Source organism: Drosophila albomicans, chromosome 2L (assembly GCF_009650485.2).
Source record: "Drosophila albomicans strain 15112-1751.03 chromosome 2L, ASM965048v2, whole genome shotgun sequence".
In the NCBI taxonomy this organism is placed as follows: domain Eukaryota; kingdom Metazoa; phylum Arthropoda; class Insecta; order Diptera; family Drosophilidae; genus Drosophila; species Drosophila albomicans.
The window spans coordinates 8,235,093-8,259,371 of NC_047628.2; the positions used below are offsets into that span (position 1 = coordinate 8,235,093).

The 24,279-nt window shown below is 32.9% G+C and overlaps 6 protein-coding genes across 6 annotated transcripts in view; 4 read left to right on the forward strand and 2 right to left on the reverse strand.

Annotated features, from left to right (window-relative positions):
* The window catches only part of LOC117565820 (uncharacterized), a 76,060-nt gene that overhangs the window by 34,563 nt on the left and 17,218 nt on the right, over window positions 1–24,279 (reverse strand). The window contains 1 exon segment of the mRNA XM_034245123.2: window positions 13,252–13,348. The gene's annotated coding sequence lies outside the window, so the exon portion shown is untranslated.
* On the forward strand, window positions 321–903 carry LOC117563698 (uncharacterized). Its single transcript, XM_034242142.2, has 2 exons — window positions 321–698; window positions 754–903. The coding sequence occupies exons 1-2, from the start codon at window positions 321–323 to the stop codon at window positions 901–903; spliced, it is 528 nt and encodes a 175-aa protein (XP_034098033.2).
* LOC127565311 (uncharacterized) lies at window positions 11,450–11,863 on the forward strand. Its single transcript, XM_052003260.1, has 2 exons — window positions 11,450–11,636; window positions 11,703–11,863. The coding sequence occupies exons 1-2, from the start codon at window positions 11,460–11,462 to the stop codon at window positions 11,853–11,855; spliced, it is 330 nt and encodes a 109-aa protein (XP_051859220.1). The 5' UTR covers window positions 11,450–11,459; the 3' UTR covers window positions 11,856–11,863.
* On the forward strand, window positions 20,462–21,652 carry LOC127565310 (uncharacterized). Its single transcript, XM_052003259.1, has 2 exons — window positions 20,462–21,009; window positions 21,075–21,652. Exons 1-2 carry the CDS (start codon window positions 20,676–20,678, stop codon window positions 21,590–21,592), a joined length of 852 nt encoding a protein of 283 aa, XP_051859219.1. The 5' UTR covers window positions 20,462–20,675; the 3' UTR covers window positions 21,593–21,652.
* Window positions 21,607–22,363, reverse strand: LOC117565822 (uncharacterized). Its single transcript, XM_034245126.2, has 2 exons — window positions 22,044–22,363; window positions 21,607–21,982 (listed from the first exon to the last, which is right to left on the reverse strand). Exons 1-2 carry the CDS (start codon window positions 22,351–22,353, stop codon window positions 21,651–21,653), a joined length of 642 nt encoding a protein of 213 aa, XP_034101017.1. The 5' UTR covers window positions 22,354–22,363; the 3' UTR covers window positions 21,607–21,650.
* On the forward strand, window positions 22,416–23,471 carry LOC117563699 (uncharacterized). The gene has a single exon (XM_034242143.2). The coding sequence runs from the start codon at window positions 22,498–22,500 to the stop codon at window positions 23,419–23,421; it is 924 nt and encodes a 307-aa protein (XP_034098034.1). The 5' UTR covers window positions 22,416–22,497; the 3' UTR covers window positions 23,422–23,471.

Sequence of the window (24,279 nt, forward strand, 5' to 3'; positions counted from 1 at the left end):
CTACAATTATACACTTAAAAATAGGATTTTCGAAGTTAAATCATTTCTTAATTGTGTGCCCGAGTGCAAATTTAAGGGAATATTAAAAATTTCAATGGACAACAAAAAAAACAGCTAGCGAAAAATATTATCGTCAGATAACGCGCTATTGAAATACACATAATTGAGGCATTATTTAGAAATTCAATAACTAATATCTACGAATAATCATATTCAATTGTATGTATTTATGATATCTGCATAATTGTCGCAATTTCAAAGAATTTATTTGAAATATGATTTCCAATTTCACGAAATGTAGTTGAAATTCAGGTCTCTTCATGGCAGTTTGGTATCGGTTGCTGTTTTTCCTAATCATCGTTTCGTCAGAGAAACGACGATTTCATTTAATATTAGATGTAGTCGACATTAAATTTTGGGCACCTGATCTCATAGATGAGATCAGCTCAACACTGGTTCAAAAAAACAATCGAAGCATAATTAATGCTTATTTTATATTAAAAAAAAATGTTAATAAAATTGATGTGAATACAGTATTGGACTTCTGGAAAGTCAATAATGAGAGGCGAAGGCTGTACAATCTAACAATGGATGCTTGCCGATTTTTATCAATGATTCATAAAAATAATCTATTCGCTATATTCTCTAAGAGCTTTAAAAAACATACGGATGGATCATTTAAATGCCCCTTGAGAGCTGTGAGTATTTGGAATTGGTAATTAGTTTACTAAGACTTCTTATTGATTACTCTAGCATCATAATTACACTCTTCAAAACTGGTATTTGGACGAAGAGGATTTTCCCAACTTTGTACCCGAAGGAAGTTTTCTGACTATAACAGAATGTGTAATATATAAGAAAAAGGCTTTTCGTGTAGTGACGCGTGGAAGAATTGTGTACTAAGACTTTGTACATTTAATAATAATATTAATTAAAATGTTTTATTTGCATTTCATTTGATTTTTTTAGCTTAACAATGATTACTGCAAAATATTAGTTTAGCTAGGAATTCATACTATATATCGGACTTCGAAGTGTGTCTAATTTTCCACATAATTGTCCTTTCAAAAAGGTAAGAAAACAAATTTAATTTATAGAGTATATTTTAATTTTCTCATTTTTCTTTGCAGAATTACAGATATTTTGTGAATGGTTTTACAATGATCCCGAAAATAATTCCTTTTTATATGCCTAATTTATCATACATAACAAATGCAACTATTTTTTTCAATAAGCGAGCAGTTTTGAGTTTGAAATTGTACTGTAATTTTTCATTAAAATTAATATTAATTTAATGACTCATTTATAAATGCTGAATTTGTGTTAGGACATACAAACCAAAAGTCGTAGTAGAAGAATTGTCAAATTAAATGATCGGTCAAAAGATAATAAAAAGATATTAATATTATATATTAATTTTGCTATTTGACTTTTTTGTTCAATACTATTGAAAGAGTTGATATATAATATTTAGATCTTTCTGTCGCCAATTTTTTTAAGTAGTTAATTATTGAGCATTCGATATTAATTAAAAACTAAGTATAGACAACATATGCGTAATTCTCTGACGGATGTCGCGTACGACCATCATTTCAGTTAACAAAATAAACATAACCTGAAACAATTTTAAAATTAAGAAAAGGTTATTTTTATAGCTCCAGATAAGTACTTTAATTAGAACTTAGAATGGTTTTGGAATCTTCTTTCTGTTCTGATAATTGCAAAAATTAACAAATTCGTACGCAAGACCAAAAAATGAACGAATTTATATATTTTATCGTAAAACAGAACAAGTTTCTAAAATCAATCTTAGCTCTAAAAATAGTGCTTATCCAAAGCTTTAAAAATAACCTTCACTTATTTTTAAAAATGTTTTAGTTTATGTTTTTTTTTTTTTAACTGTAAAGGTGGTCGCATGCGACATTTACCAGAGAATTAAATAAAAGTTCATTGAATGAAGGAAACATTAGTAAGATATTTATGGCTTATATTCTTGATCAGTATCATCAGCCGAAACGAAAGTATCATAGTCCGAAGGTCTGTCTGAAACACTGTATATCAGAGACTATAAGAGATAGAGATATATTTTGAACAGCACTTGTTACTTTTGCACGTTCTAGTGTGTTTCATATTTTTTTTAGGCCCCAAAAAAATCAAAGAACAATAGTTAAAGCTAGAGCCCACATTATTGGTACCTACAATAATAACTACAGAGCATATAAATTGAAAATTTGGTTGAGAACAGATACGAATTTTGTAAGAATAATAAATTATACCTACATATGCATATACTAAATTTATTATAATTAATGGTAGTAAAAATCTAAAATTGACTTGATCTGCATAGAAAAACAACAACTCATGTTTTCTTTATGGGGTCGGAAATGCCTTCTTCTGGGTGTTACGTATATTTTCTGTAGGCACAAAGTTAAATTACTCTTTTACCCTATGGGTAGCGGGTATTAAGGGAACTGCATTTAAAAATTCGTTTTTAAGCTTTTAATTTCGCTATTCAAATTAAAAATCGTTTTGAGTGCCTATATTATATATAAATTAATGCCTGATTTGCTCAATTTCATTTTTGATACCAATGGGTCTTTTAAAATGACAAAATAATAATATTCGTTAATCTGCATTTAAAAATAACTTTATTATGCTTAAATAACAAAATAGTTTATTAAAGGCGCTTAACATGTACGTTACAACTTTGTTTGTTTTGCCGCTTCTGCTTCTCTATAACTCTATTTCGTTTACTCAGGGATTAAAAGTAAGTTAACTGTTTAATATAATGAATCTTTGACTTGAAATCTGTACAAATTAATTAATTATTAATCGTTCTATTTATTGACAGCGTGAAATAGTAGCAGAATTTGTAAAAATAGAAGCAGAAAATCTTCTTCCAGAGTTGGTTAACATTCAGTACCAAATAAATCAAAAATCGAATAAGTCTGCTGTCTATTGTAACTTCACAGTTACCGAAGACGTCAAAAAATTAACTGGTACTTTCAGTATAAGTATGAAATACACTGACAAGTTTATTAATTATATCACTATTGACATTGACTACTGTGACGCAATGCAAAGCCCATATACCCAATATGTAATGCAGATGATAGCTAAGGGGATCCGTTCCGTTTCTAATTACCCCCTGGAATGCCCGATAAAAAAGGTAGTGCTTTTAATTATTATTCATATAAAATTTTATAAAAGTGTTTCTATATTTGCAGAATATAATGTATTACATAAATGGGTTCACAATCAACACGAACCTTATACCAAGCTATTTTCCACCGTTAACATTTGCGGCAAATGCAACATATATTTACAATAGCCGCCTTATTCTAAAGGTTCATGTTTTAGGAAAGATTCGGAGGAAGTAAGATAATAGAATTAAATTTCCTTTCAACAAACTATAGAATTAAAACCACATTTGGTGTCAAAATTATGCGAATCATTCAAAACATTTGTCACATAATGCAAATAAATTTGGGAACTATGATACATATCAGATGTTCATGCATAGATAATAGATATTGTAAATTCTTGAATTACTACTTTATTCACATTCACAAGAATATATAAAGTAGAATTATAATTCTAAATTATATTGAAAAGGCTCTAAAACAAAAAATAAAAAATATGAATATATGACTTACTTATTGGCAATTATAAAATTTTGCATAATATAGATTACAAGTTCCAATACAATGCATCATTTAAAGTTTGGTAAGCCGGGTGACAGATAAGACCGAACTGTACCGAATATAATATTCACTGAGGCCAACGGGGACTGAAGTGTTTGAAAATAGGTAAGACTAATAGTAAAATACAGTGGTAAAAGTATCATGATTGACCCTGCTGAACAAAAAAGAAGCAAAATAAATGTGCTTCGGGCTTAAGATTTGACCAAGATAAATCCTCGAAGCAAAAATCGAACATCAGCGCAGTTACCAGATTTTTGATAAACTAATATTTCAGCTATAGAAATATTAATGGGCTTGGAAATTACCTTTTAAAATTATTTGTTGATAATTATAAATTTATCTTAATATAGATTGCTGTTGAACTAAAAAGTACTTTATTACTATTATACTAACGATAATTATGTGTTTTGAATCAGTTTGTTACGGAATTTAAACATGAACACACAAATCGCGGTTGTTTTCATATTTAATTGTATTTTAGTTACACAGGGAGCGAAGGTATGTTACAGCCTGATTGATACCTACAAATAGCAATTAAATGATTGAACTATTTCTTGAAAAATTATTTATACCATAACTACATATTAACATAAGATCTCTTTGCCAGAACAAGAGATTTCTGTTGGAGTTTACTAAGATGAATATTGATAATAAGTCTCCAGAACTTATGGATTTTACTTATAAAATAAATCGGACTTCAAATAACATTTCTGCGATATACGCCGATTTCAAGTTCTCTGCAGATGTGCTTAAATTAACAGGGACTTTTAGTTTGGGACTAAAATATACTGAAAAGTATATCAACTATATCACTACTACTGTAAGGGATTGCAGTTTCTGTATAAAGACTTTGTCATGAAGGGTATTGCTGATGGAATACGCGCTATTTCCAATTATCCTTTGGACTGCCCATTATTAAAAGTAAGTTTATTGTCAACTATTTATATTTATTATACCGATTTTTATTTTCTAGAATGAACCATATTATTTCAATGGCTTTACGTTTAATACAAAAGTAGTACCAAGGTATTTTCCTGAAATATCTTTTGCGTTACATACCAAATTTAATGCCAATCTACGTCCTCTAATGGAAGTTCAAATTTTTGGAGAGCTTAAGAGAAGGTAAATAAAAAAGGTATAGAAATTTTGCTCTAGTGACGGTAGAGAACCGAAGTCAAGACATAATTGAAGAAACTGGTCTCGCTGATCTCACTGGCGTAATGGCTTTTGTGAACTATTTTGTATTTTGGTGGAGCCTTCCTTACTTAGCACATAAATAAAGTATGTATACAGTGAAGTTCTTATATCGTATACTTTTTAAGCTACAACAAAATTAAAAAAACAAGATCTGCGTTCATCTGCAGTCTGCAATCGTCTTAATAATACCACATTATTTGCATGCGTAGAAAAAATCTAAAATAAATCTCTTGTGGGTATAAAAATAACAAGTGAAAATTTTGCCGTATCTTTTATTGTTTTTGATATATATACATATGTGTTCATTAGAAAAAGCACCTAAAATAACTACATATATTATTAGCAAATATAAATTGCAATTTAATAGAGATTACTGTTCAACAAAAAAAGTACCTAATTAGTCTAAAAATAATTGAGTTTTGTTAAATCAAATAACAGTTTGTCGCAGACTTTAAATATGAACCCTCAAATCGCGGTGTTTTTCATATTTAATTTGTGTCTGGTTGCGCAAGGAGCAAAGGTATGCAAACATTTGATTATCATTTTCATTTTATCGAGAATTTGACCTTAATAAAAATAAATGATCTTTGACAGCGCAAAATATTACAGTTGCAATTTACAAAGATGAGTTTTGATAATAAGAATACAGAGCTTTTCGAATATAACTATATTATTAATCGGACTTCAAATAACATTTCTGTTATATATTCAAATATGAAGTTCTCTGAAGATGTGCATAAATTTACAGGGACTTTTAGTTTGAGACTAAAATATACTGACAAGTATATTAACTATATCACTCTTGATTTAGACTACTGTAAGGCATTGCAGTTGCTATACAAAGACTTGCTTATGAAGGCTATTGCTGATGGAGTACGCGCTATTTCCAATTATCCTTTGGACTGCCCATTATTAAAAGTAAGTTTAAAAGCAACTATTTGTATTTCATAAAGATAATTTTCGTTTTTTTTTTAGAATAAACTGTATTACTTCAATGGTTTTACATTTAATACAAAAGTACTTCCAAGTTATTTTCCCGAAATATCGTTTGCCCTACATTGCAAATTCAATGCCAATCTTCGGCCTTTAAGTGAAGTTAAAATTTATGGTGATCTAAAGAAGAATTAAATAAAAACTAATAATATTGCAATTTAATATTTTACAAAATAGCTATAACATGTATGCATATCCACAAGAGAATATAACAAATGTACATAAACAAAATTTTAATGATTTCTAAGGACTTGAAAATAAATAATTTAAATAAATTGCACTAATAAATATCTTCCACGTGAATGGTTTGACCTTAAAAATTTTCAAAAGTACAAATGATATACATACATATATATCTGTTTGACAAAGCGCTTTTTATATTGTTGATGAAAAAATACTTTCCAATCATTTGCGTGCACAGAGGTAGTCGTGGAGAAAATCTGAGATCTGATTGTAATAATAACAAATAATGTTCCAAAAATATATATGTATATATATATATTCGGTAAAGCTTCCTTCTAGATATATTTCCTGCCGACCCAAACTTATAATTCTACAGTTTAACAGATAACTGTTATACGATACAGTTTAACGATACAGAAATGTTTCTTTCTATGTAGAAAGATGTTATCCACCGAATAACCAACCATCACTGATTTTTATACCCGCTACCCATAGGGTAGAAGGGTATTATAACTTTGTGCCGGCAGGAAATGTATGTAACAGGTAGAAGGAGGAATCTCCGACCCTATAAAGTATATATATTCTTGATCAGCGTCAACAGCCGAGACGATATAGCCATGTCCGTCTGTCTGTCTGTCCGTCCGTATGAACACCTAGATCTCAGAGACTATAAGAGATTGAGCTATAATTTTCGACAGCATTTGTTATGTGTGCACGCAGATCAAGTTTGTTTCAAATTTTCGCCACGCCCACTTCCGCCCCCGCAAATCAAAAAAATTTAATAACAAGTGTAATTTTAAAGCTAGAGCTACGAATTTTGGTATATACAATAATTACTGTAGTAGTTATGATTCCTGAAAATTTGGTTGCGATCAGATATTGTGGAAGATATTAAAGAAATACTTTTGTATGGGCAAAAACGCCTACTTACTAGGGTCTGAGTTGCTTTGGCCGACAATCTGGTACATTGTGCCGTTTATGGTATATTTTGAATGGTGTACTATATCGATATACCAAACATACCATTTGGTATATTTTTAGTATTTTTTAAGTATTTTCGGTATATTTTAAAAATGATACCGCAATATTTTGCCTTTATTAAAAATGGGTAGCGGGTATCTCACAGTCGAGCACACTCGACTGTAACTTTCTTACTTGTTGAAAAACTATTCTTGTCTCTTGAGGGTAATAAATGAGATTGGAAAAAGCTCGTGAAATTACTAAATTATTGATAATGTTAAATCGTAATTTAATATAGATGACTGTTTAACAATAAAAAGTACTTTATTAGAGGAAAGATAATTATATTTTTTGAATCAAATTTCAGTTTGTTACGAACTTTAAGCATGAAAACACAAATCGCGGTGATTTTTATATATAATTTGTTTCTGGTTACGCAGGGAGCGAAGGTACGTCAAAATTTGATCACACTTGGATCCCACTTTTATCTTATGAGAGCAATTATTCCATGATTGATTTATCTTTGTCAGCGAAAAACATTACGATTGGAATTTACTAAGATGAATGTTGATAATAAGAATCCAGAGCTTTTGGAATACAGCTATATTATAAATAGGACTTCAAGCAATACATCTGCTGTATACGCAGATGTAAAATTTTCTGAAGATGTGCTTAATTTTACAGGGACTTTTAGTTTGAGACTTAAATATACTGAGAAGTATATAAATTACATCACTCTTGATTTGGACTACTGTAAGGCATTGCAGTTGCTATATAAAGACTTTGTTACGAAGTTTGTTGTTGATGGATTACGAGCTGTTTCCAACTATCCATTGGACTGCCCATTAATAAAGGTGTGTGTACTATAAATTATTTGTATTTATTATAACTATTTTTTGCAGAATAAACTATATTACTTCAATGGCTTTACATTTAATACAAAACAATTACCAAGTTATTTTCCCGAAATATCATTTGCGTTAAACGCCAAACTCAATGCCAATCTACGCCCTCTTAGTGAAGTTACCATTTATGGTGAATTAAGGAAAAAGTAAATAAGAGATAATATTAATAAAATAGACTCTTCTACAATATCCATATTCACGGTAATATTTAATATTTCAACAAACAAAACAAAATTTGAATTACTCCTATGAAATTGGAAAAACAATCTACTTTTAATAAATTCTACTCCAAATATAATTTATTTCTTATTTTCTACATAAGGAATTTGACCTTGAGTATTCTAAGTATGTAGTAAGTACATATCTGTTCGATTAGGCGCTATTTAAATTGTAAATTTTTTATGAAACATATTTTTCTGAGTTTTACTGTATCATAGTATATGTGAAATATATTACTGTCAATAAGTACATATCTGTTCGATTAGGCGCTATTTAAATTGTAAATTTTTTATGAAACATATTTTTCTGAATTTTACTGTATCATAGTATATGTGAAATATATTACTGTCAATACCGATATAACTACTTAAATTTAAAGAGTTGCGGAGAATTTAAAATGACTTATGAGTGATAAATTAACTGAAATTTTGTATGAAAAGAACAAACTAAATATAAACTGGCAATTGAGCAAGGGACAAACTAATAGGATTAGGCTAAATCCAATTCTAGGTTTTCTGTAATCTATATATTGATTGAGCAATGACTGAACTCTTTATTTAAAATGATTATTTTTATTCCATAAAGTTACTTTAATATTTAACATTACTGATTAATTTTTACTTTACGAATTTAGTTATAAACTGTTAAATGAAGTTGAAAAAGACCCAAACGTTTAAATTACAATAAGTTTTAAAATGCTTTTAAATATTGCAAGCAGAAACCTATTAAAAAAAGATTTACATTAGCATGAAGTACTTTATTAGATCAAAGTAAGATTATTATATATTAATAGGCGATCAGTTTATGACATATTATACAATAAACATGGTTGCTCGAATAGTGTCCGTTTTTTTGATAGCTACGTTATTCAATATTTTTTTAATTTCTCAGGGAATGAAGGTAAGTTTCCTGTAAGTTTAAATATAAAGTCGGGAAATAAAAAATAATTTATATTGACTAAAATACCATACATTTCTCTAAAGACAAAAACAATTATTGAGTTTACCAAATTTGATTGTGTGAATCAATGGCCTGAAATACTACAAATTCAATGTCATATCAACCGCACATCGAAAAATATTTCCGCAATATATGCAGATGCCATATTTTCTGAAGAAATAAAAAACATGGATGGACACTACATTGTGGGTGTCGAATATAATCAAAAGGTTTTCAACTATTTGTCAATAGATGTGGACTATTGCGCTGCTTTGCATATGGCTTACAGTCAAAACTGGCTTCAATTAGTTGTTGTAGGACTGCGAAGTGTAGCAAACTTTCCATTTAACTGTCCTTTAAAGAAGGTACCAAAAACATATAATAATACAATTTGTAAACAGTTTTAATGCCTTTCGCATTTTTCTTTTCAGAACTACACATATTTTATAAATGGCTTTACAATGGATATGAAAAAAGTGCCTGCCTATATGCCTGAAATATCATTTATAACAAATGCGACGTTTTTCTACAACAAACGATCATTTTTCTACGCGACTTGTATGGGTCGGGTGTACAAAAAGTAAGTTCTCAATCGGATATACATATATGATATATGCAAACGCTGCACTTAAGGTTGCTGCAGAATATCGCATTTTAGTTGATCAATTTTTAAGTGAAAATTTCCCAAGGATATTATATTTTTTCTTTACCAATAAAATTTTTCCGTTGTTTATTTTAAAGTGATTCCCTTTTCCCTTGAGACAACACTTATACCATGATTAAGTTATCTTTGCCAGCGAAAAATATTACGATTCGAATTTACTAAGATGAATGTTGATAATAAGAAACCAGGGCTTTTGGAATATACATAGCTATATTATAAATCGGACTTCAAGCAATGCATCTGATGTATATGCAGATGTAAAGTTCTCTGAAAATGTACTTAAATTTACAGGAACTTTTAGTTTGAGATTTAAATATACTGACAAGTATATTAATTACATTAGACTTGATTTTAGAGGCTATACAAAGATGTTGTTACGAGGATTGTTGTCGATAGAATAAGTTCATTGGACTGTCCATTAATTAAGGTTTGTTTATTATTAATAATTTGTATTTATTATAACTATATTACTTTAATGGCTTTACATTTAATACAAAACTATTACCAAGTTATTTTCCCGAAATATCGTTTGTTTAAAACGCCGAACTCAATGTCAATCTACGCCCTCTTAGTGAAGTTAATATTTATAGTGAATTAAGGAAGAAATAAATATGAGAGAATATTAATAAAATGAACTAATCTACGAAACAACTACAATATTCATATTCACGTTAAAATTTAATAGATTTATATCAACAAACAAAACAAAATTTGAATTACTCCTATAAAATTGAAAAAACTTTCTAATTTTAATAAATTCTACTCCAAATATAATTTATTTTTTATTTTCTACGTAAAGTATTTCACCTTGAGTATTCTTAATACTATATGTAGTAAATACATACATATCTGTTCGATTAGGCGCTATTTAAATTGTCAATTTTTTATTAAACAAATTTTTCTGACTTTTACTGTACTATATGTGATATATATTACTGTCAATACGATATACCTACTTAAATTTAAAAGAGTTGCGGAGAATTTAAAGTGATTAAGGGCCAAACTAATCGGATTAGGCTTAATCCAATTCTATTCTAGTAGAATACTATATAATTAGAATATGTTCCGCTAGGTTTTGTTTTGTTATCTATATATATATATTTATTGATCAATGACTTAACTCTTTATTTAAAATGATTTTATTCCAAAAAGTTACTTTAATATTTAACATTAGTGATTCATTTGAATTTTATGAATGTAGTTATAAACTGTTAAATGAAGTTCAAAAAGACGCAAACGTTTAATTAACAATAACTTTTAAAATGCTTTTTAATATTGCAAGCAGAAACCTATTAAAAAAAGATTTACATTAGCATGAAGAACTTTATTAGATCAAAGTATAATTATTATAACATATAGTAATAGGCGATCAGTTTATGACATATATTAAACATGGTTGCTCGAACTGTGTCCGTTTTTTTGATAGCTACGTTATTCAATATTTTTTTAATTTCCAAGGGAATAAAGGTAAGTTTCCTGTAAGTTTAAATATAAAGTCGGGAAATAAAAAAATAATTTAAATTGATCTAATTACCATACATATATCAACAGATAAAAAAATCTATAGAGTTTACCAAATTGGAGTGTGTTAACCAATGGCCTGAAATATTACAAATTCAATGTCATATCAACCGGACATCGAAAAATATTTCCGCAATATATGGGGATTTTATATTTTCTGAAGAAATAAAAAACATGAATGGACACTACATTGTGGGTGTCGAATATAATAAAAAATTTATCAACTATTTGTCAATAGATATGGACTATTGCGCTGCCTTGCATATGGCTTACAATCAAAACTTGCTTCAATTAGTTCTTGTGGGACTGCGAAGTGTGTCAAACTTTCCACTAAACTGCCCTCTTAAGAAGGTTAAAAAAATCGAAAAGAATACAATTTGTAAACAGTTCTAATAACTTTCACATTTTTCTTTGCAGAACTACACATATTTTATAAATGGATTTACAATGGATACGAAAATAGTGCCTGCCTATATGCCTGAAATAACTTTTATAACAAATGCGACGTTTTTCTACAATAAGCGAGCAGTGTCATACGTGACTTGTATTGGTCGGGTGTCCAAAAAGTGAAGGCTCAATCGGATATAGCTAATATATATTAATCTAACGCAAAAGCGGCACTAAATGTCGCACTTTCGTTGATAATTTTTTTAAGAGAAAATTTCCCAAGCGTATTATATTTTTTCTTTACCACTAAATTTTTACCCATTGTTTATTTTAAAACCATATTTAGATCACCTGAAAGATTTTAAATCTATTTGACTTCATACGCAAGCTATTCAATTTTTTTGGGTAGCACAATTTTAAAGCACACTTTACAGCCCATTTAAACATGAGAATATCGCATTTAACATATATTCCTTTTGCAACACTGCACTTCGAAGCTCGAAGGGGCGAACAAGTTTGTATGATTTATAGAGGCATTGCATGTTTGCATTATTTTACGCTACTTTCTGTTGACATTTCAAACCGTTTACTTCGGCTCTTATAAAGGGCATGCTAGCATCGTTGTTAACACTTTTAATAGTCTCGCTGGGAGTTGTGTTATTTTTGCATACTGAATGTGTGTAATTGCTTCGCTGGTAATGGTTCAATACCAGTTCCTATCACTTGCAGAGAAAAATGTTATTTTTTCGGAATAAAACAGATACAAATTTAAAAAGAACACATATTTTTATTGATTTTATTAGAATATAAATATTTATATACAATAAAATAAATAAAAATACATGTTAGGTTAGGTTACCCTTTAACTAATAAATGTTTTGGAATGATATGTTAAACTTTATTTTAGTATATTTTTTTAACGGAAGAATTTTTGGAAAGTTGCTATTTTTAATTTTGCAACTCTTGATGGTAACTCTGTCAAATTAAAAAATGATCACAATCTAAGATTGAATTATATATCTATCTATCTAGCCATTTATAAAGATCTCCGGTCTGGCGAAGAGTATTTTATATTCGGTTAAATTTCTATTTTACTTTTTTTTTTGCTTGCTGCTGTTGTGAAAAAACTTGATTACAGGTGCGCTAATTTAGTTGCACGCGAAAACACGCGCGTAATCAAAAACGGTTGCTGAAGTGGTGGATCCCCCCATTGCATATTCTCTCCCTCTCTCCGTCCCTCAAACAGAGCAACGTGGTGCCACCGTGTTGCAAGCTGTGTAACCCTCAACCCGTACGTTGATGGTTTAAATTGGAGTTCATGGCATGCCATGTCGGCGGTTGTTCGCCCCTGGGCGCACAACAATTTAATTTATACACACACACATACACACAAAAATATAAGAGTCTAGTTGTGTGCAAGTGTGCAACTGTGTGTAAAAGTGTGCGTGTGAGTGAGTGAGTATTTATTTTATATGCAATGGCAGCGCGCAAAAATGTATGCAATAAATTTTTAATTTAAATCAAGCCATCACCCACTCCCCATAAGTTATTAACATATGAGTGCAGCGCACTCACTTACCTGTCTCTACTGTTTGAGGAGACTCTCCGTGCGTCTATTCCGACTGGTTGACTCCGAGCATGGCAATGCTGTTCGGCGGATTCGAGTGTCGACACAACTGCAGGTGACAATAAACAAAAAACAAGAAACTTTTATATTAATTCGAAAGTCATATGTATTCTTTAAATGGAGATAGCTATGACATATAAGTCTCTCGAACTCACAGTCTTTGATTATATAAATTAGTTTGCAATTGTAAATTTTTATTATGTTTTTTTTTTTTTTTTGATTGTTTTTTTTTACTACAATATTATTTCTATACAATTTAAAAAATCAATTGGTATATTTCTTATAAAATATTATATTCTCATTTTTTATACTAAATTCAAATCAAATTTAATTTGCATAATAATTATATTTTGTGGAAGTATGTTTCTATTCAAAATAAGGAAGAAAGCACGTTTTTGAGATTCCAGATACTCATTTTCAATAAAACCATATTCGAAAAAAAACCATATTAATATACTGAAAAAATACAAAAATATATCGATTTGGTATATCGATATGGGACTGCCTTTACAGTATAATAATAATAATAATATACTACGCAGTGCAAAATAAACCAGATTGTCAGCAAGAAAAAGTAATTTAGACAATTTTCATCTGATCGCAACCAAATTTTCAGAAGTCATTAATATACATAGTAGGGCTCGGAGATGCCTCCTTCTGCCTGTTACATATATTTACTGCAGGCACAAAGTCACCCTATGGGAAGTGGATATAGAAATGTATATATATATAATATACATTGTATATATGAGCAATTGACATTGAATCTAGAAATTAAATGTTCAAATTAAAATAATACACATTATACCGTAAACAAGTTTCCATATATATAAACAGGCAAATTGATGTGAATGAAGTCATCATCTTAATTAAGATCGCAGTTTCACTTAATATGCAGGGTTTATTGCTGATGTCATTGAATTGTAAGTAAACATAAGCAAAATAAAATAATGAGTTTTATATTAAAATACATTAGCTAAGATTATGACTAACATCCTTTGCAAAGGAGAGAATTAATAAAGATTTCATAAAAAACTCGCCTCACAATCAAACCAAAACCCTTTAAATATAAATAAAACTAAAAAACATCTTTACTAATATATGTACTTATTAATAATAACGCGACCAAATAAAATTTATATTTTGCAAGTAAGCGATACAAATGAGTCGTTCTCTATTATTTGATGGCGTTATGCGCATCCAAACGAGCCTCTTGACAGAGCTGATCGACAAGCTTCATGGACTGCTCCATTTCTTGACGTAGCTTAGCGAGGCTGATTTGCATGCGAGCCATTCGAACATCGCCTGCCCTTATCTTTAATTCCTGGGTTGAGGTGAAATCCATAATTTGTCGCTGGCCGTTTGTGCGTAAGCGATTGACGATTGCATTTTGAGAATTGGAATTGGGTATTTTGTTGCGATAAGATATTCTGTCATTATTCTCTGGCATTTTAGTTCTCGTTTGAAGGCTTTTTATTGTTTATATTAACTGAAAATTTGGTTAACCGAGGTTTGGCTCAATGAATGCTTTGTAAAATGTTTCATATCGTTTCAGAACAGTTTGCTTTGCTTATGACACAATCAAAAGCGACTGCTTCGTCTGAGTGAATCGAGTGCAAAGGAGTGGAATGTAAGAACATTGAGCGAATGCCAAGCAAATTGAGTGTGGGTGCATGTGTGCACTGAAGCAAGCCACTGAGCTTTAATTACAATTAACCGCAAATGATGTACCGACTGCGGTGACGCAAACGGCATTGGCTTGCGGTCAAGTCTCATGCCAGAGCAATAAATGAAAATAAAAATGTAATAGTCAGCGACTCACGTATACGCTATGGTAAATGGAACGCAATGAATAAAAAAAATCATTGCTATCTCTATGATTTTGATATTTTAAATACTAATTAATAATACAATTGAATACAAAGCAAGCACATTTAGCTTTTGAGTTCAGCAAAGAAGCATTTTTTTTTCATATAATAGAGTATTTATAAGTCAAGTACAACTTGTTTTTAAAAACGTGATTCGTTCAGCAAATGATCGTTATACGGTCTAATTGAGGCTTATCAATTGATGCCGACATTAAACAAATCATACACAAAGTTCAAAGATCATTTGCGTATATATTATATTAGGTAATTTCAAAGCTTACAAGATCTTTACGTCATACTTGATAAGAAATTTAAGACGTTAAAGTTTATTAAGTGACGCATACACGTCGGTGAGCAATTGAAAATGATTATTTAAAAAGAGCGAGTAAAAAAAATAATCATTCCTTTGACAATAATGTAGTACAATTGATATATTAACAAAGTTTTCCTTTTGACCAATAATAAAATAAATTTTGTGTAGAACTCGCACTTTTTCCTAGTTTTGTTTCATTATTATGAATTGCCAAATTATAATTTACAAACATCGCAAAATAATTGCATAATAAACACAAAAGTTTAACAAGAATGTTTACAAACATTGCATAATTCTTTCATTAATAAATAACGAGCATAATTTAATCAATCTTAACTTCATTATGAGCCTACAAAACGGGGTAGTTGGTTTTCAACAAAGAGTATCTGCACAACATGAACATATTAAAAATATATATGTATAAGTGGCGCAAGGTGTAGAAGGCAAGTGAATGGAGAAGAGAAGAGGGTAGAAAAGGGGGAGTCAGGCCTGAATGGGTCAGTTTTGTTGGTTGGTAAATTCGAAGCGCGTCGACTTGACTCGGGCATGCAATTAATTAAAAATACATGCAATGTGAAGTGCCTCAGACGTTTTGATCCCTTGGCCAACTGCAACTAACCCCACATCCTGTTGCCCACAGGACACAGCCTGCTGCCTGCTGCGTGACGTTGGTATTTCGAAGTATACACCGAGAAAAATATACGAATATGCGATATGGCTACAATTTGACCGCACCACAGGGAAGGGAAAGGAAAGGATGGGACCAAAGCGGACAAGGGCTTCAAGCCACGTATATTACGAGTACTCTCAAGCACCGCTAAATGCATTAACCAACCTCTTGCTACTCGTTCCAATCTCTCTCTTCCTTTCTCTCTATCTCGATGTAACTGTGCGTGCAAGTGGTCAACATACGCGGGTCCTGGCGCAGCTCCTGTTAGCTCCCAGTGCTGCCAGAGGTCCTCATGGTTACGGGCGTTCATTTGTAAACAACGTTGTCGTAGAAAACAAATAGCATAACGAGAACAAGTACAGTAACAACATCCAACATCCAACAGCATCAACGCAAGGACATCAAATAAAGTTAAGCAAACAAGAGCATTAAGTGCATGCTAGTTGTTCTTGCTCCAGCATCCGTTCGAAGGATGCTACAACAACAACTTCATTAGGATGGACCACGTCTTTGACTTTGCTGCTGTTATTGATTTTCTTTCTTTTTTTTGTAGGTCTGCTCATATTTCCATTAGCCGTATACACTGGACCAAAAATTATACTCTACCATGGCAAGAAAAACAAAAACATTAAAAGGGATACCGAAGTTAAACTTCATGGTTTTAAAAGTATGTGCCTTACATTTAGCAAACACTTAGTTAAGCATGCGAATAAATATTTTGTAAAGTTCATAAAGTAAATATAAATAGTTGTTGACACTTTTTTATACATTTTATTCTCAGATGCATAATGGATAACAGAGAATCGTGAAAACTTAAATTTGAAATACACTTCCTTCCAGTTATCTATTTTTTTTCTACTTTTCGCTATTTGCACCTGATGTTTTTTCCTTTGTCTTGCGGACACGCCGTGCAGAGTGTCAAATGCCATTAAATGTCAACTAACAGCAGGAAAGGAGCAAGCGACGGCGCCCAAGTGGCCATCTAGGCAGTCAAAGCCGAGGTAGAGGTAGCTAGTAGCTACTGATTGCCAGGTAACTCTCAATGGACGGGAGCTGAAGTGCAAAGAGGAGCAGGAATTGAGGGAATAGCGGATATTTCACTTACCTTTTACCTTGTCTATAGACAAGTGGCAAACGCTCTGACAATGTTTTGACGACTCTGGCAGGTGTAAGCGATTCTGACATGAACACACAGACAGAGAGTAACATAAACACACACACACACACACACACACACACATGCATGTAAGTATAAGAAATTAGATGGAATGTGTCATGGGTGTGGCAGAAAGTCAACACGAGAAAATACATATATCTTATCTAAATATACTCGTACTAGCTGTTCAAATATTATGAGTCGATGGCACACAAGAAACTACTTACGATGACTAAACTTGGAAAACCCTGAATGTGGCACACATAAACATATAAAAAGCTAAAGCTATATACGTATTTCAATATGCATGCATTTACATTCCGTTATAGAATATATTAACCGGAGTTTCAGAGCTTATCAACTTTTGCCAAAGCTGTGGTTAAATTCGTAATCGTGACGTATACGTAATTAATTTGGGTCCACACAAAGTACCAACCAACCGCACAAAGTATATATGTATGTTTTTGCTGAGATTATACCTTACACCTTATCTTACACCTTATTATCATAGACTTTAAGAGATATTGACAACATTTGTTATTGTTGCAAGCAAATAAAAATTTGTTTTAGATTTGGCACTTATAAAAGAATTGCAGTCCTCATGATTCCTGATTTGCATTTGGTATATTTCAGTATTTTTTGTATATTTTTTTTAGTGTATTCTATCGATAATACCGCTCATATACTTGTTTTATTATCAATTCAATTATTCAATTTTGCTGTCAATTAGGTTTTTCAAATGGTAAATTGTTTAATTCCTCCGCAGTTCAGTTTTTTTTTTTAATTTTAAAGCCAAATTTTAATTTAATTTCTCATATATGTATATGCACTAAATCGTTTCTCATAATCAGTTGTGCCATTGCTTTGCCAAATTGTGGCAATAATAATAATGATAATCATGATAAAATTTTGGAAATCGTGGCATAACTTAATTGAATGCATGCTGGGCGCACTCGACTTGCTAAACTTTGGAACAATCGCATGAGACAGATACCAAACTTGCAGCAGGCGATGATAAACGAGCGAGTCGAGTAATAGGAAACAAACAAGCATTAAGCCAAGTATATATGTAAGAGCACATAAATATATCTAAACAAATAATATTTATGGGTCCGCTTCTCAGAATCTCTCGGCACAAGAGGCGGAGACCGTCACCAAGAATTTTTGGCAAACGCTTGGCCGCCTCTGCAGGGCCAGTTAAGGGTCGAGCAAGCCAGTTATATTTATGTTCTTCGCTAAGCATAATCAGCAACACCTCATAAATTAAAGGCGTAACTGTGGCTTAAGTAGTTTTAGTGTGCAATAAGGTCAGCATATTGGATAAACTATTATACGCTTAGATACATATGTATTAATTTCATCCCAACTAACAACTGAGGATGGAAATGTAATACTTAATCATTCTCTGATCTTATGAACAGATTTTCAAATTATATTTTAATTCTAATCACAAGCCAAAGTTAATTATAATTATTTATTTGAATAAATAAATTGTCAAGTCATTCAAATAGTTATACACACACTAAAAACATAGCAAGTAAATACTATAAGTTTTAAGCAATTACACTTGAAATTCAAATATCTCCAAAGTAGCCATTGGAACTTTCTATTTCAATTGTTTTCACAAACACTTTTCTTATTGTTATTACCTTTTTGGAAATTAAAAAAATCATTCTAAAACATTTAAATTGATAGAAGAGAAGTTTATAATCAATATAATACTAGCAAACGTATCAGAATATAAGATATTGTAGAAATAATGGAGCCTTCATTTCAAAATTGTAAGAATTCCCAGCAGAATGGAAATGTGTCTATTCTGCAACTCGCACAACGTTCGCAACATAGTACCATAAATATTATAGTCCACAAAAGTGTGCAGCTGCTGCTGTAGGGTATGCAACAAATGTGCAATTTAAATGTAAAATTTAAAACAGAATCGTTGGGGTGTGGGGCATGGTCTGGGGGCAGACTGGGGAAGAGGCTTCGGGCTGAGTTGTTTTGCTTCAGCACCTTCAGACACACAAACAGCAATCAACTGGCAGACGAATCAGGCGCAGGCGTTGGCTGCCTGTTGGGCCCAGTGCCCTGTGCAGGGCAGACGATGGTAATGGCGATGCCTGGCAACAGCATCCTCGTTGCACAAACACACTTGCCACACACACAAACACACACACACTTGATGTACTATGTGCGACAAAATCAATAAATTGTGTTTGTTGGTTTTTTGTCCTCATCGTCGACGTCGTTGTCGTTGTTGTTGGGTAGCTGTCCTGAAGGGAGATTTTAGCCAATGGGCAACAAATATAAATCTTCAGCTCACTTAAGCCCTTTAAATATTATTATCAATGGCCAAAGCAAAAGATACACATAACAAAAACAACATCAGCAGCGGAAACAACAACACACAGCTGCAGCCATTTGACCAGACCAGTAGATGCCTCTGTTTGTGGCAGGTGTCACAATCTGTTAAAACCGAAATGGAAATGCCCTTGAGCATGACTACAAGAAATTCAATGATTTAGTTATGTTTCTACTGGGCCAATGAATAATTAAAAGTGCATTTGGATTTCCTTGTTTTTTACGACTCAATTTAAATTCAAATTTGTAACGAAAAATTTTACAAAAATGTGTCAACTGGAAATACATAAATAAAATAAAGTTATTGCTTAAAGGCAGATAAAAACGAAGCCCCAAAAAGTATGCTACACAAATGTTGCGAATTTTTAATTCACCTTTGGATGTTTGGAAAATCATGAAAATATAAGACCAGAAAAACATGTTGAAATTAACAAAAAATAATTTGCCTTCTCGAATAAATACACATCAATTTGGAATGTCAAAACGTTTGACTTTAAAGTTTATGCCCAAAATGCAGTTATGCAAAATAATATTAGTTCAGCAGACCGTTATAATTGTCGTATTAGAGTGAAGCCGGTAGATAGCTCGAACAACGGAGTGGTCGAGTGGTTGAGTGGTCGAGTGCTTGGTTGGTTGCCCATTGGTCAGTTGCAATTTTGATGTTGAGTTCGAGTTTGAGAAGCGTGCAGACGGTTTCGGGAAATTGCTTAATTTAGCGCACAAAATTATCCACTAGGCGAATGGAACTGACTTAGGGTTAAACTCAGACGACAGACGACAGGCAACAATTTCAAATTATCAAATGACAGAAATGAAAATACGACAGATACAACAGCAAACATATACACACAAACAATACTCGACAACACTGAAGCTCGACTTCGATTTTTACCATCACTTTCATACTTGCATTGAGCACACACACAAGCACATAAATACGAAAATTGCGGGCAACTATATAGCCAACAGACTCTTCAGCGAGATTAACCATCATTAATCCAACTAGACGAAATGCCAGTGACAGAGATGCCGGAGAATAGCAGCGACAGCGCTGATGCTGTGGTGGTCGACATTGAGGGCAATGACTGTAAATCGAATGCAAATGCCAAGAACATTGGCTGGAACGTCAAGAAGCCAGAGCAGCCGAGCAACTTGAGTCCACCCAAGTTTTTGGCAGATGTTCAAGAGAGTCACAAACACATCACCGATCGGTTTGTTGAGCTGCTTAGTCTCTTCGAGAATTACTCAAGGATCATGGCGAACGAACAGATGCCTTACAAACCACAGTCCAAGCTCAAGCGAACACAATCTGAAAAGTTTACAAAGGAACACACGCAACTAGAGCGTAAGAGAGAGATGTAAAAAAAAACACGGTAGTGTTGTACTAACGAGAATTTGTCTGATACACAGGTAATAGCAGCGAGCTTTTGCGCGCCACTGTGAGTCTCAATCGCATGCAGCTTTCAAATAGCACACTGCTGGCGACACCCTGTAAAGTGACCCGGGAATCGGCTTGCCAGACTTCCAGTCATGAGGTCAGTCATGAGAAGGACGACAAGAGACAATTGCTAATGGCTTTGGAAAAATCTGGGAAAATAATGCAAGACAGGCGGAGTGAGAATCTTATGACGAGTGCCCCTTATCAACATACCCTACACATTGAGGTTGAATCGGTTAGTTCAGCAACGGCGCTGCAGCGTGCCCCATTGCGGCAGCGAATGTGGCAAGTTGCGGTCGAGGCCTGGCGATCTTTGGTTGCGTGTTTTGCTATGATGGGCGAGAATTTCACCTATGTGCTCTTCGTAGTCTTGTGTCTGTGGTGTCTATATCTGATCATATCCCATTACTATAGCTTCTTGGGCTCAAGTTTATCACCCCGAGGCGATGCAACGAGCACTTTGGCTCGCGTACGGGGGAAGCCAATATGAATTCATGTCTGATATATTCTAATGTATTAAAAACTATATTAGATTGCCTAAATGAGATTTATCGAAACATACTGGGGGTACAACAACACATTATGGCGAGACTGCAGTACAATGCCGAAGCAAAATCTGTCAACATATAGCAAAAGCGATCGGATAATGGCGGTCGACTTTGTATATTGGGCGTCTGGACAGACACCCCATCAATGAAGATCGTCTGGCGATTCATCTCACAGGGTGCTCTCTCAAGTGACGGGGCACGATCATTAGTTGCTGCAGATGGTGGTAAACGTTTTCGAAAACGCGGTTGCTCAGTTTGACAGGCAATATCCGACACATTCTTAGTCCAACTATCACTTCTTAAGTAAATCTCCAATTCATCTCCAGAACTATCTGTGAGTTTAAGAGGAGTATAATTACGAAAATCAGTTCTCCTTTCAAACTTAAAATTCACCTTCAGCCAATGTAGGCAGCAACCATTTGTGCCATTGACATCGCTGTTCACCTTGAGGATCGCTCTGAGGATGAATTTGACCAAGAGTTGGAATCAATGTATTGCTAGTTTTGATAGGGCATTCAATATCAACATCAATGTCTTCATCATTTGTGTGGCACGGCGCAATGCCTAAGATATCATAGAGCTTTTGGCAAGGTCCTTGATTGATGGGATCTTTGCTCAACAGCCTTTCTTCGATAGCCTCGTGCACTAAATCGGCTATTAAGCTGTTAATTACGATAGCAGACTGCGTCTCCCTGAATGCCATATGGCGAGAAATTTAGAATTTGTTCACAAATATGTGATAAGATATAAAATAAACATATTTTTTGAATGATATGTGAACGTCATACTTTATCGCATAAAAATGATTTTCAATTCAGGCCTGAAAAATTGACATCCAAAATTAACAATGGATAATGACAACAATAAACCGCCAGGCGATGAGAAGCAGCAGCCAGAACAGAGTTCAAGTGTTGAGAACGTGCTTCAATTGCTGGATGGTCAGGTGGGCGAAACGGAAACCGATCTGCCTATCGAGCTGGCGCCCAGTCTCAATAGTCTGCAGAACGCATTGGAGCATCTGAATTTTAGTGAGGCCAAGGCTTTGGTTGAGGAAATGATCGAGAGTTTACTGCCAGACCCTGGGCCCCTTAACGAAGGCAGCTCCTCAACACTGACATCTGTGGCAAAGCCACCCATAGGCTATGACGATGAGCGACTGCATCGTATTCTACATCTTCTCGAACGCTACACACGCAATCTGGAGGTAATTGAGGAGTTTATGGTGAAAGCCAGAGATAAAGCGGACACATCTCTGCAGCAAACACAAAACAATGAGCTGGCAACTCAGACAATGCCACTACATCATACCAGAGGATGCGACACCATCCGTCCTCAGAGTGGTCGACGGATTCAACAGCAACCCGTGCCCCAGCCTCAATCACAACATTCGGAAATAGCCCCGCCCTGTGAGCGTAGACAACATATTATCACGATCAGTGGCACCAACTCCTCCCCCTTCGCAGCACGTCCACTGCCTCGCACATTCATGGGACGAATCTGTCGCACTTTGGGCGAGTTTGCCGGAGCTTTCTGTCTGTGCTTGCAGGTGAACAGGGATTGCATTTTTTGTCTCGGCTTCTTCATTGCGTTTGTGATCAGTGCCAGTTTCTTGACTGCTTTCTTTTATCGCACCATCAACCTGACAACGTCGCCCATCCGAGTGCCAATTGATGCCACTCCAATGTCTTCGTCGGCCAGAGATACGGTCTCACTGCGTTCAAATGGTGGCTACTATTACATCTATAACAGCAATCGACAGCATTTTGTATAAGGTTGGGAGTATCTTCAAATAATAAATAAAAACTTGTAAATAAATGGTAATTTAATGTGCTCTATTATTATTGCTAAAACTGTACTTGAAATATGTTGAATCTTATGTCAGTTGATATTCATTTTATTGGCTGATTATTTTTGGTATATTTTAAATGTGTTCGCATATTCACATATGGAATATACCATTCGGTATATTTTAGTTTTTTTTTATTATTTTTGGATTACATTATTTTTATTTAACAGGGTTTCCATAATTAGGAAACCAAATTCTATTAATTAACTTTATTAATTGAATTTTCGTTTAGCGACCTATTCTATCATTCTCATATAAAGCTGAATTGGGATAAAAAAAAAGCAATTCATTTGCCTTACCTAACGACTTTTCATTCCCATTTAAATCCGATAGGTGAGGTACAGTTAGTTGTACATAATTATTATTTACATACAATAGCCAAATGGAAATTGTTTTTCATAAATGGTTAATTAATAGATGTGTAACCAGCATAAATATTATAAAACGATTAGGGACTATATTGATTCAACATTTTGCCAATGAAGTAACTTTGGTTATATTTGAAAAAATACTATTATTCAGTTTTTATAAGCACTAAACATGAACACTACAATTTTGTTTGTTTTGAAATTGGTTCTACTTTTCTCTTGTACTTTGATTACTCAAGGAGCAAAGGTAAATAATTACAGACATTTTACTACTACTATATAGTTTAATCTTAATTGAATGTGTTTTTATAACAGAGAAAATCAGTGGTTTATTTTGACAAGTTTAAAATTGAAAACCACAACAAAGAGCTACTGAAGATAGACTATCAAATTAATAGCACTTCTGACAATGTAT

Excerpts from the sequence above, each read along its gene's own strand:
- LOC127565311 (XM_052003260.1), top strand. The coding sequence starts at position 11,460 with ATGAATGGACACTACATTGTGGGTGTCGAATATAATAAAAAATTTATC. Across the intron at positions 11,637-11,702 it reads TAAACTGCCCTCTTAAGAAG|AACTACACATATTTTATAAA; the intron begins GTTAAAAAAATC and ends TTTTCTTTGCAG.
- LOC117563698 (XM_034242142.2), top strand. The coding sequence starts at position 321 with ATGGCAGTTTGGTATCGGTTGCTGTTTTTCCTAATCATCGTTTCGTCA. Across the intron at positions 699-753 it reads TTAAATGCCCCTTGAGAGCT|CATCATAATTACACTCTTCA; the intron begins GTGAGTATTTGG and ends TGATTACTCTAG.
- LOC127565310 (XM_052003259.1), top strand. The coding sequence starts at position 20,676 with ATGCCAGTGACAGAGATGCCGGAGAATAGCAGCGACAGCGCTGATGCT. Across the intron at positions 21,010-21,074 it reads GGAACACACGCAACTAGAGC|GTAATAGCAGCGAGCTTTTG; the intron begins GTAAGAGAGAGA and ends TCTGATACACAG.
- LOC117565822 (XM_034245126.2), bottom strand. The coding sequence starts at position 22,353 with ATGGCATTCAGGGAGACGCAGTCTGCTATCGTAATTAACAGCTTAATA. Across the intron at positions 21,983-22,043 it reads GCTGCCTACATTGGCTGAAG|ATAGTTCTGGAGATGAATTG; the intron begins GTGAATTTTAAG and ends TTAAACTCACAG.
- LOC117563699 (XM_034242143.2), top strand. The coding sequence starts at position 22,498 with ATGGATAATGACAACAATAAACCGCCAGGCGATGAGAAGCAGCAGCCA.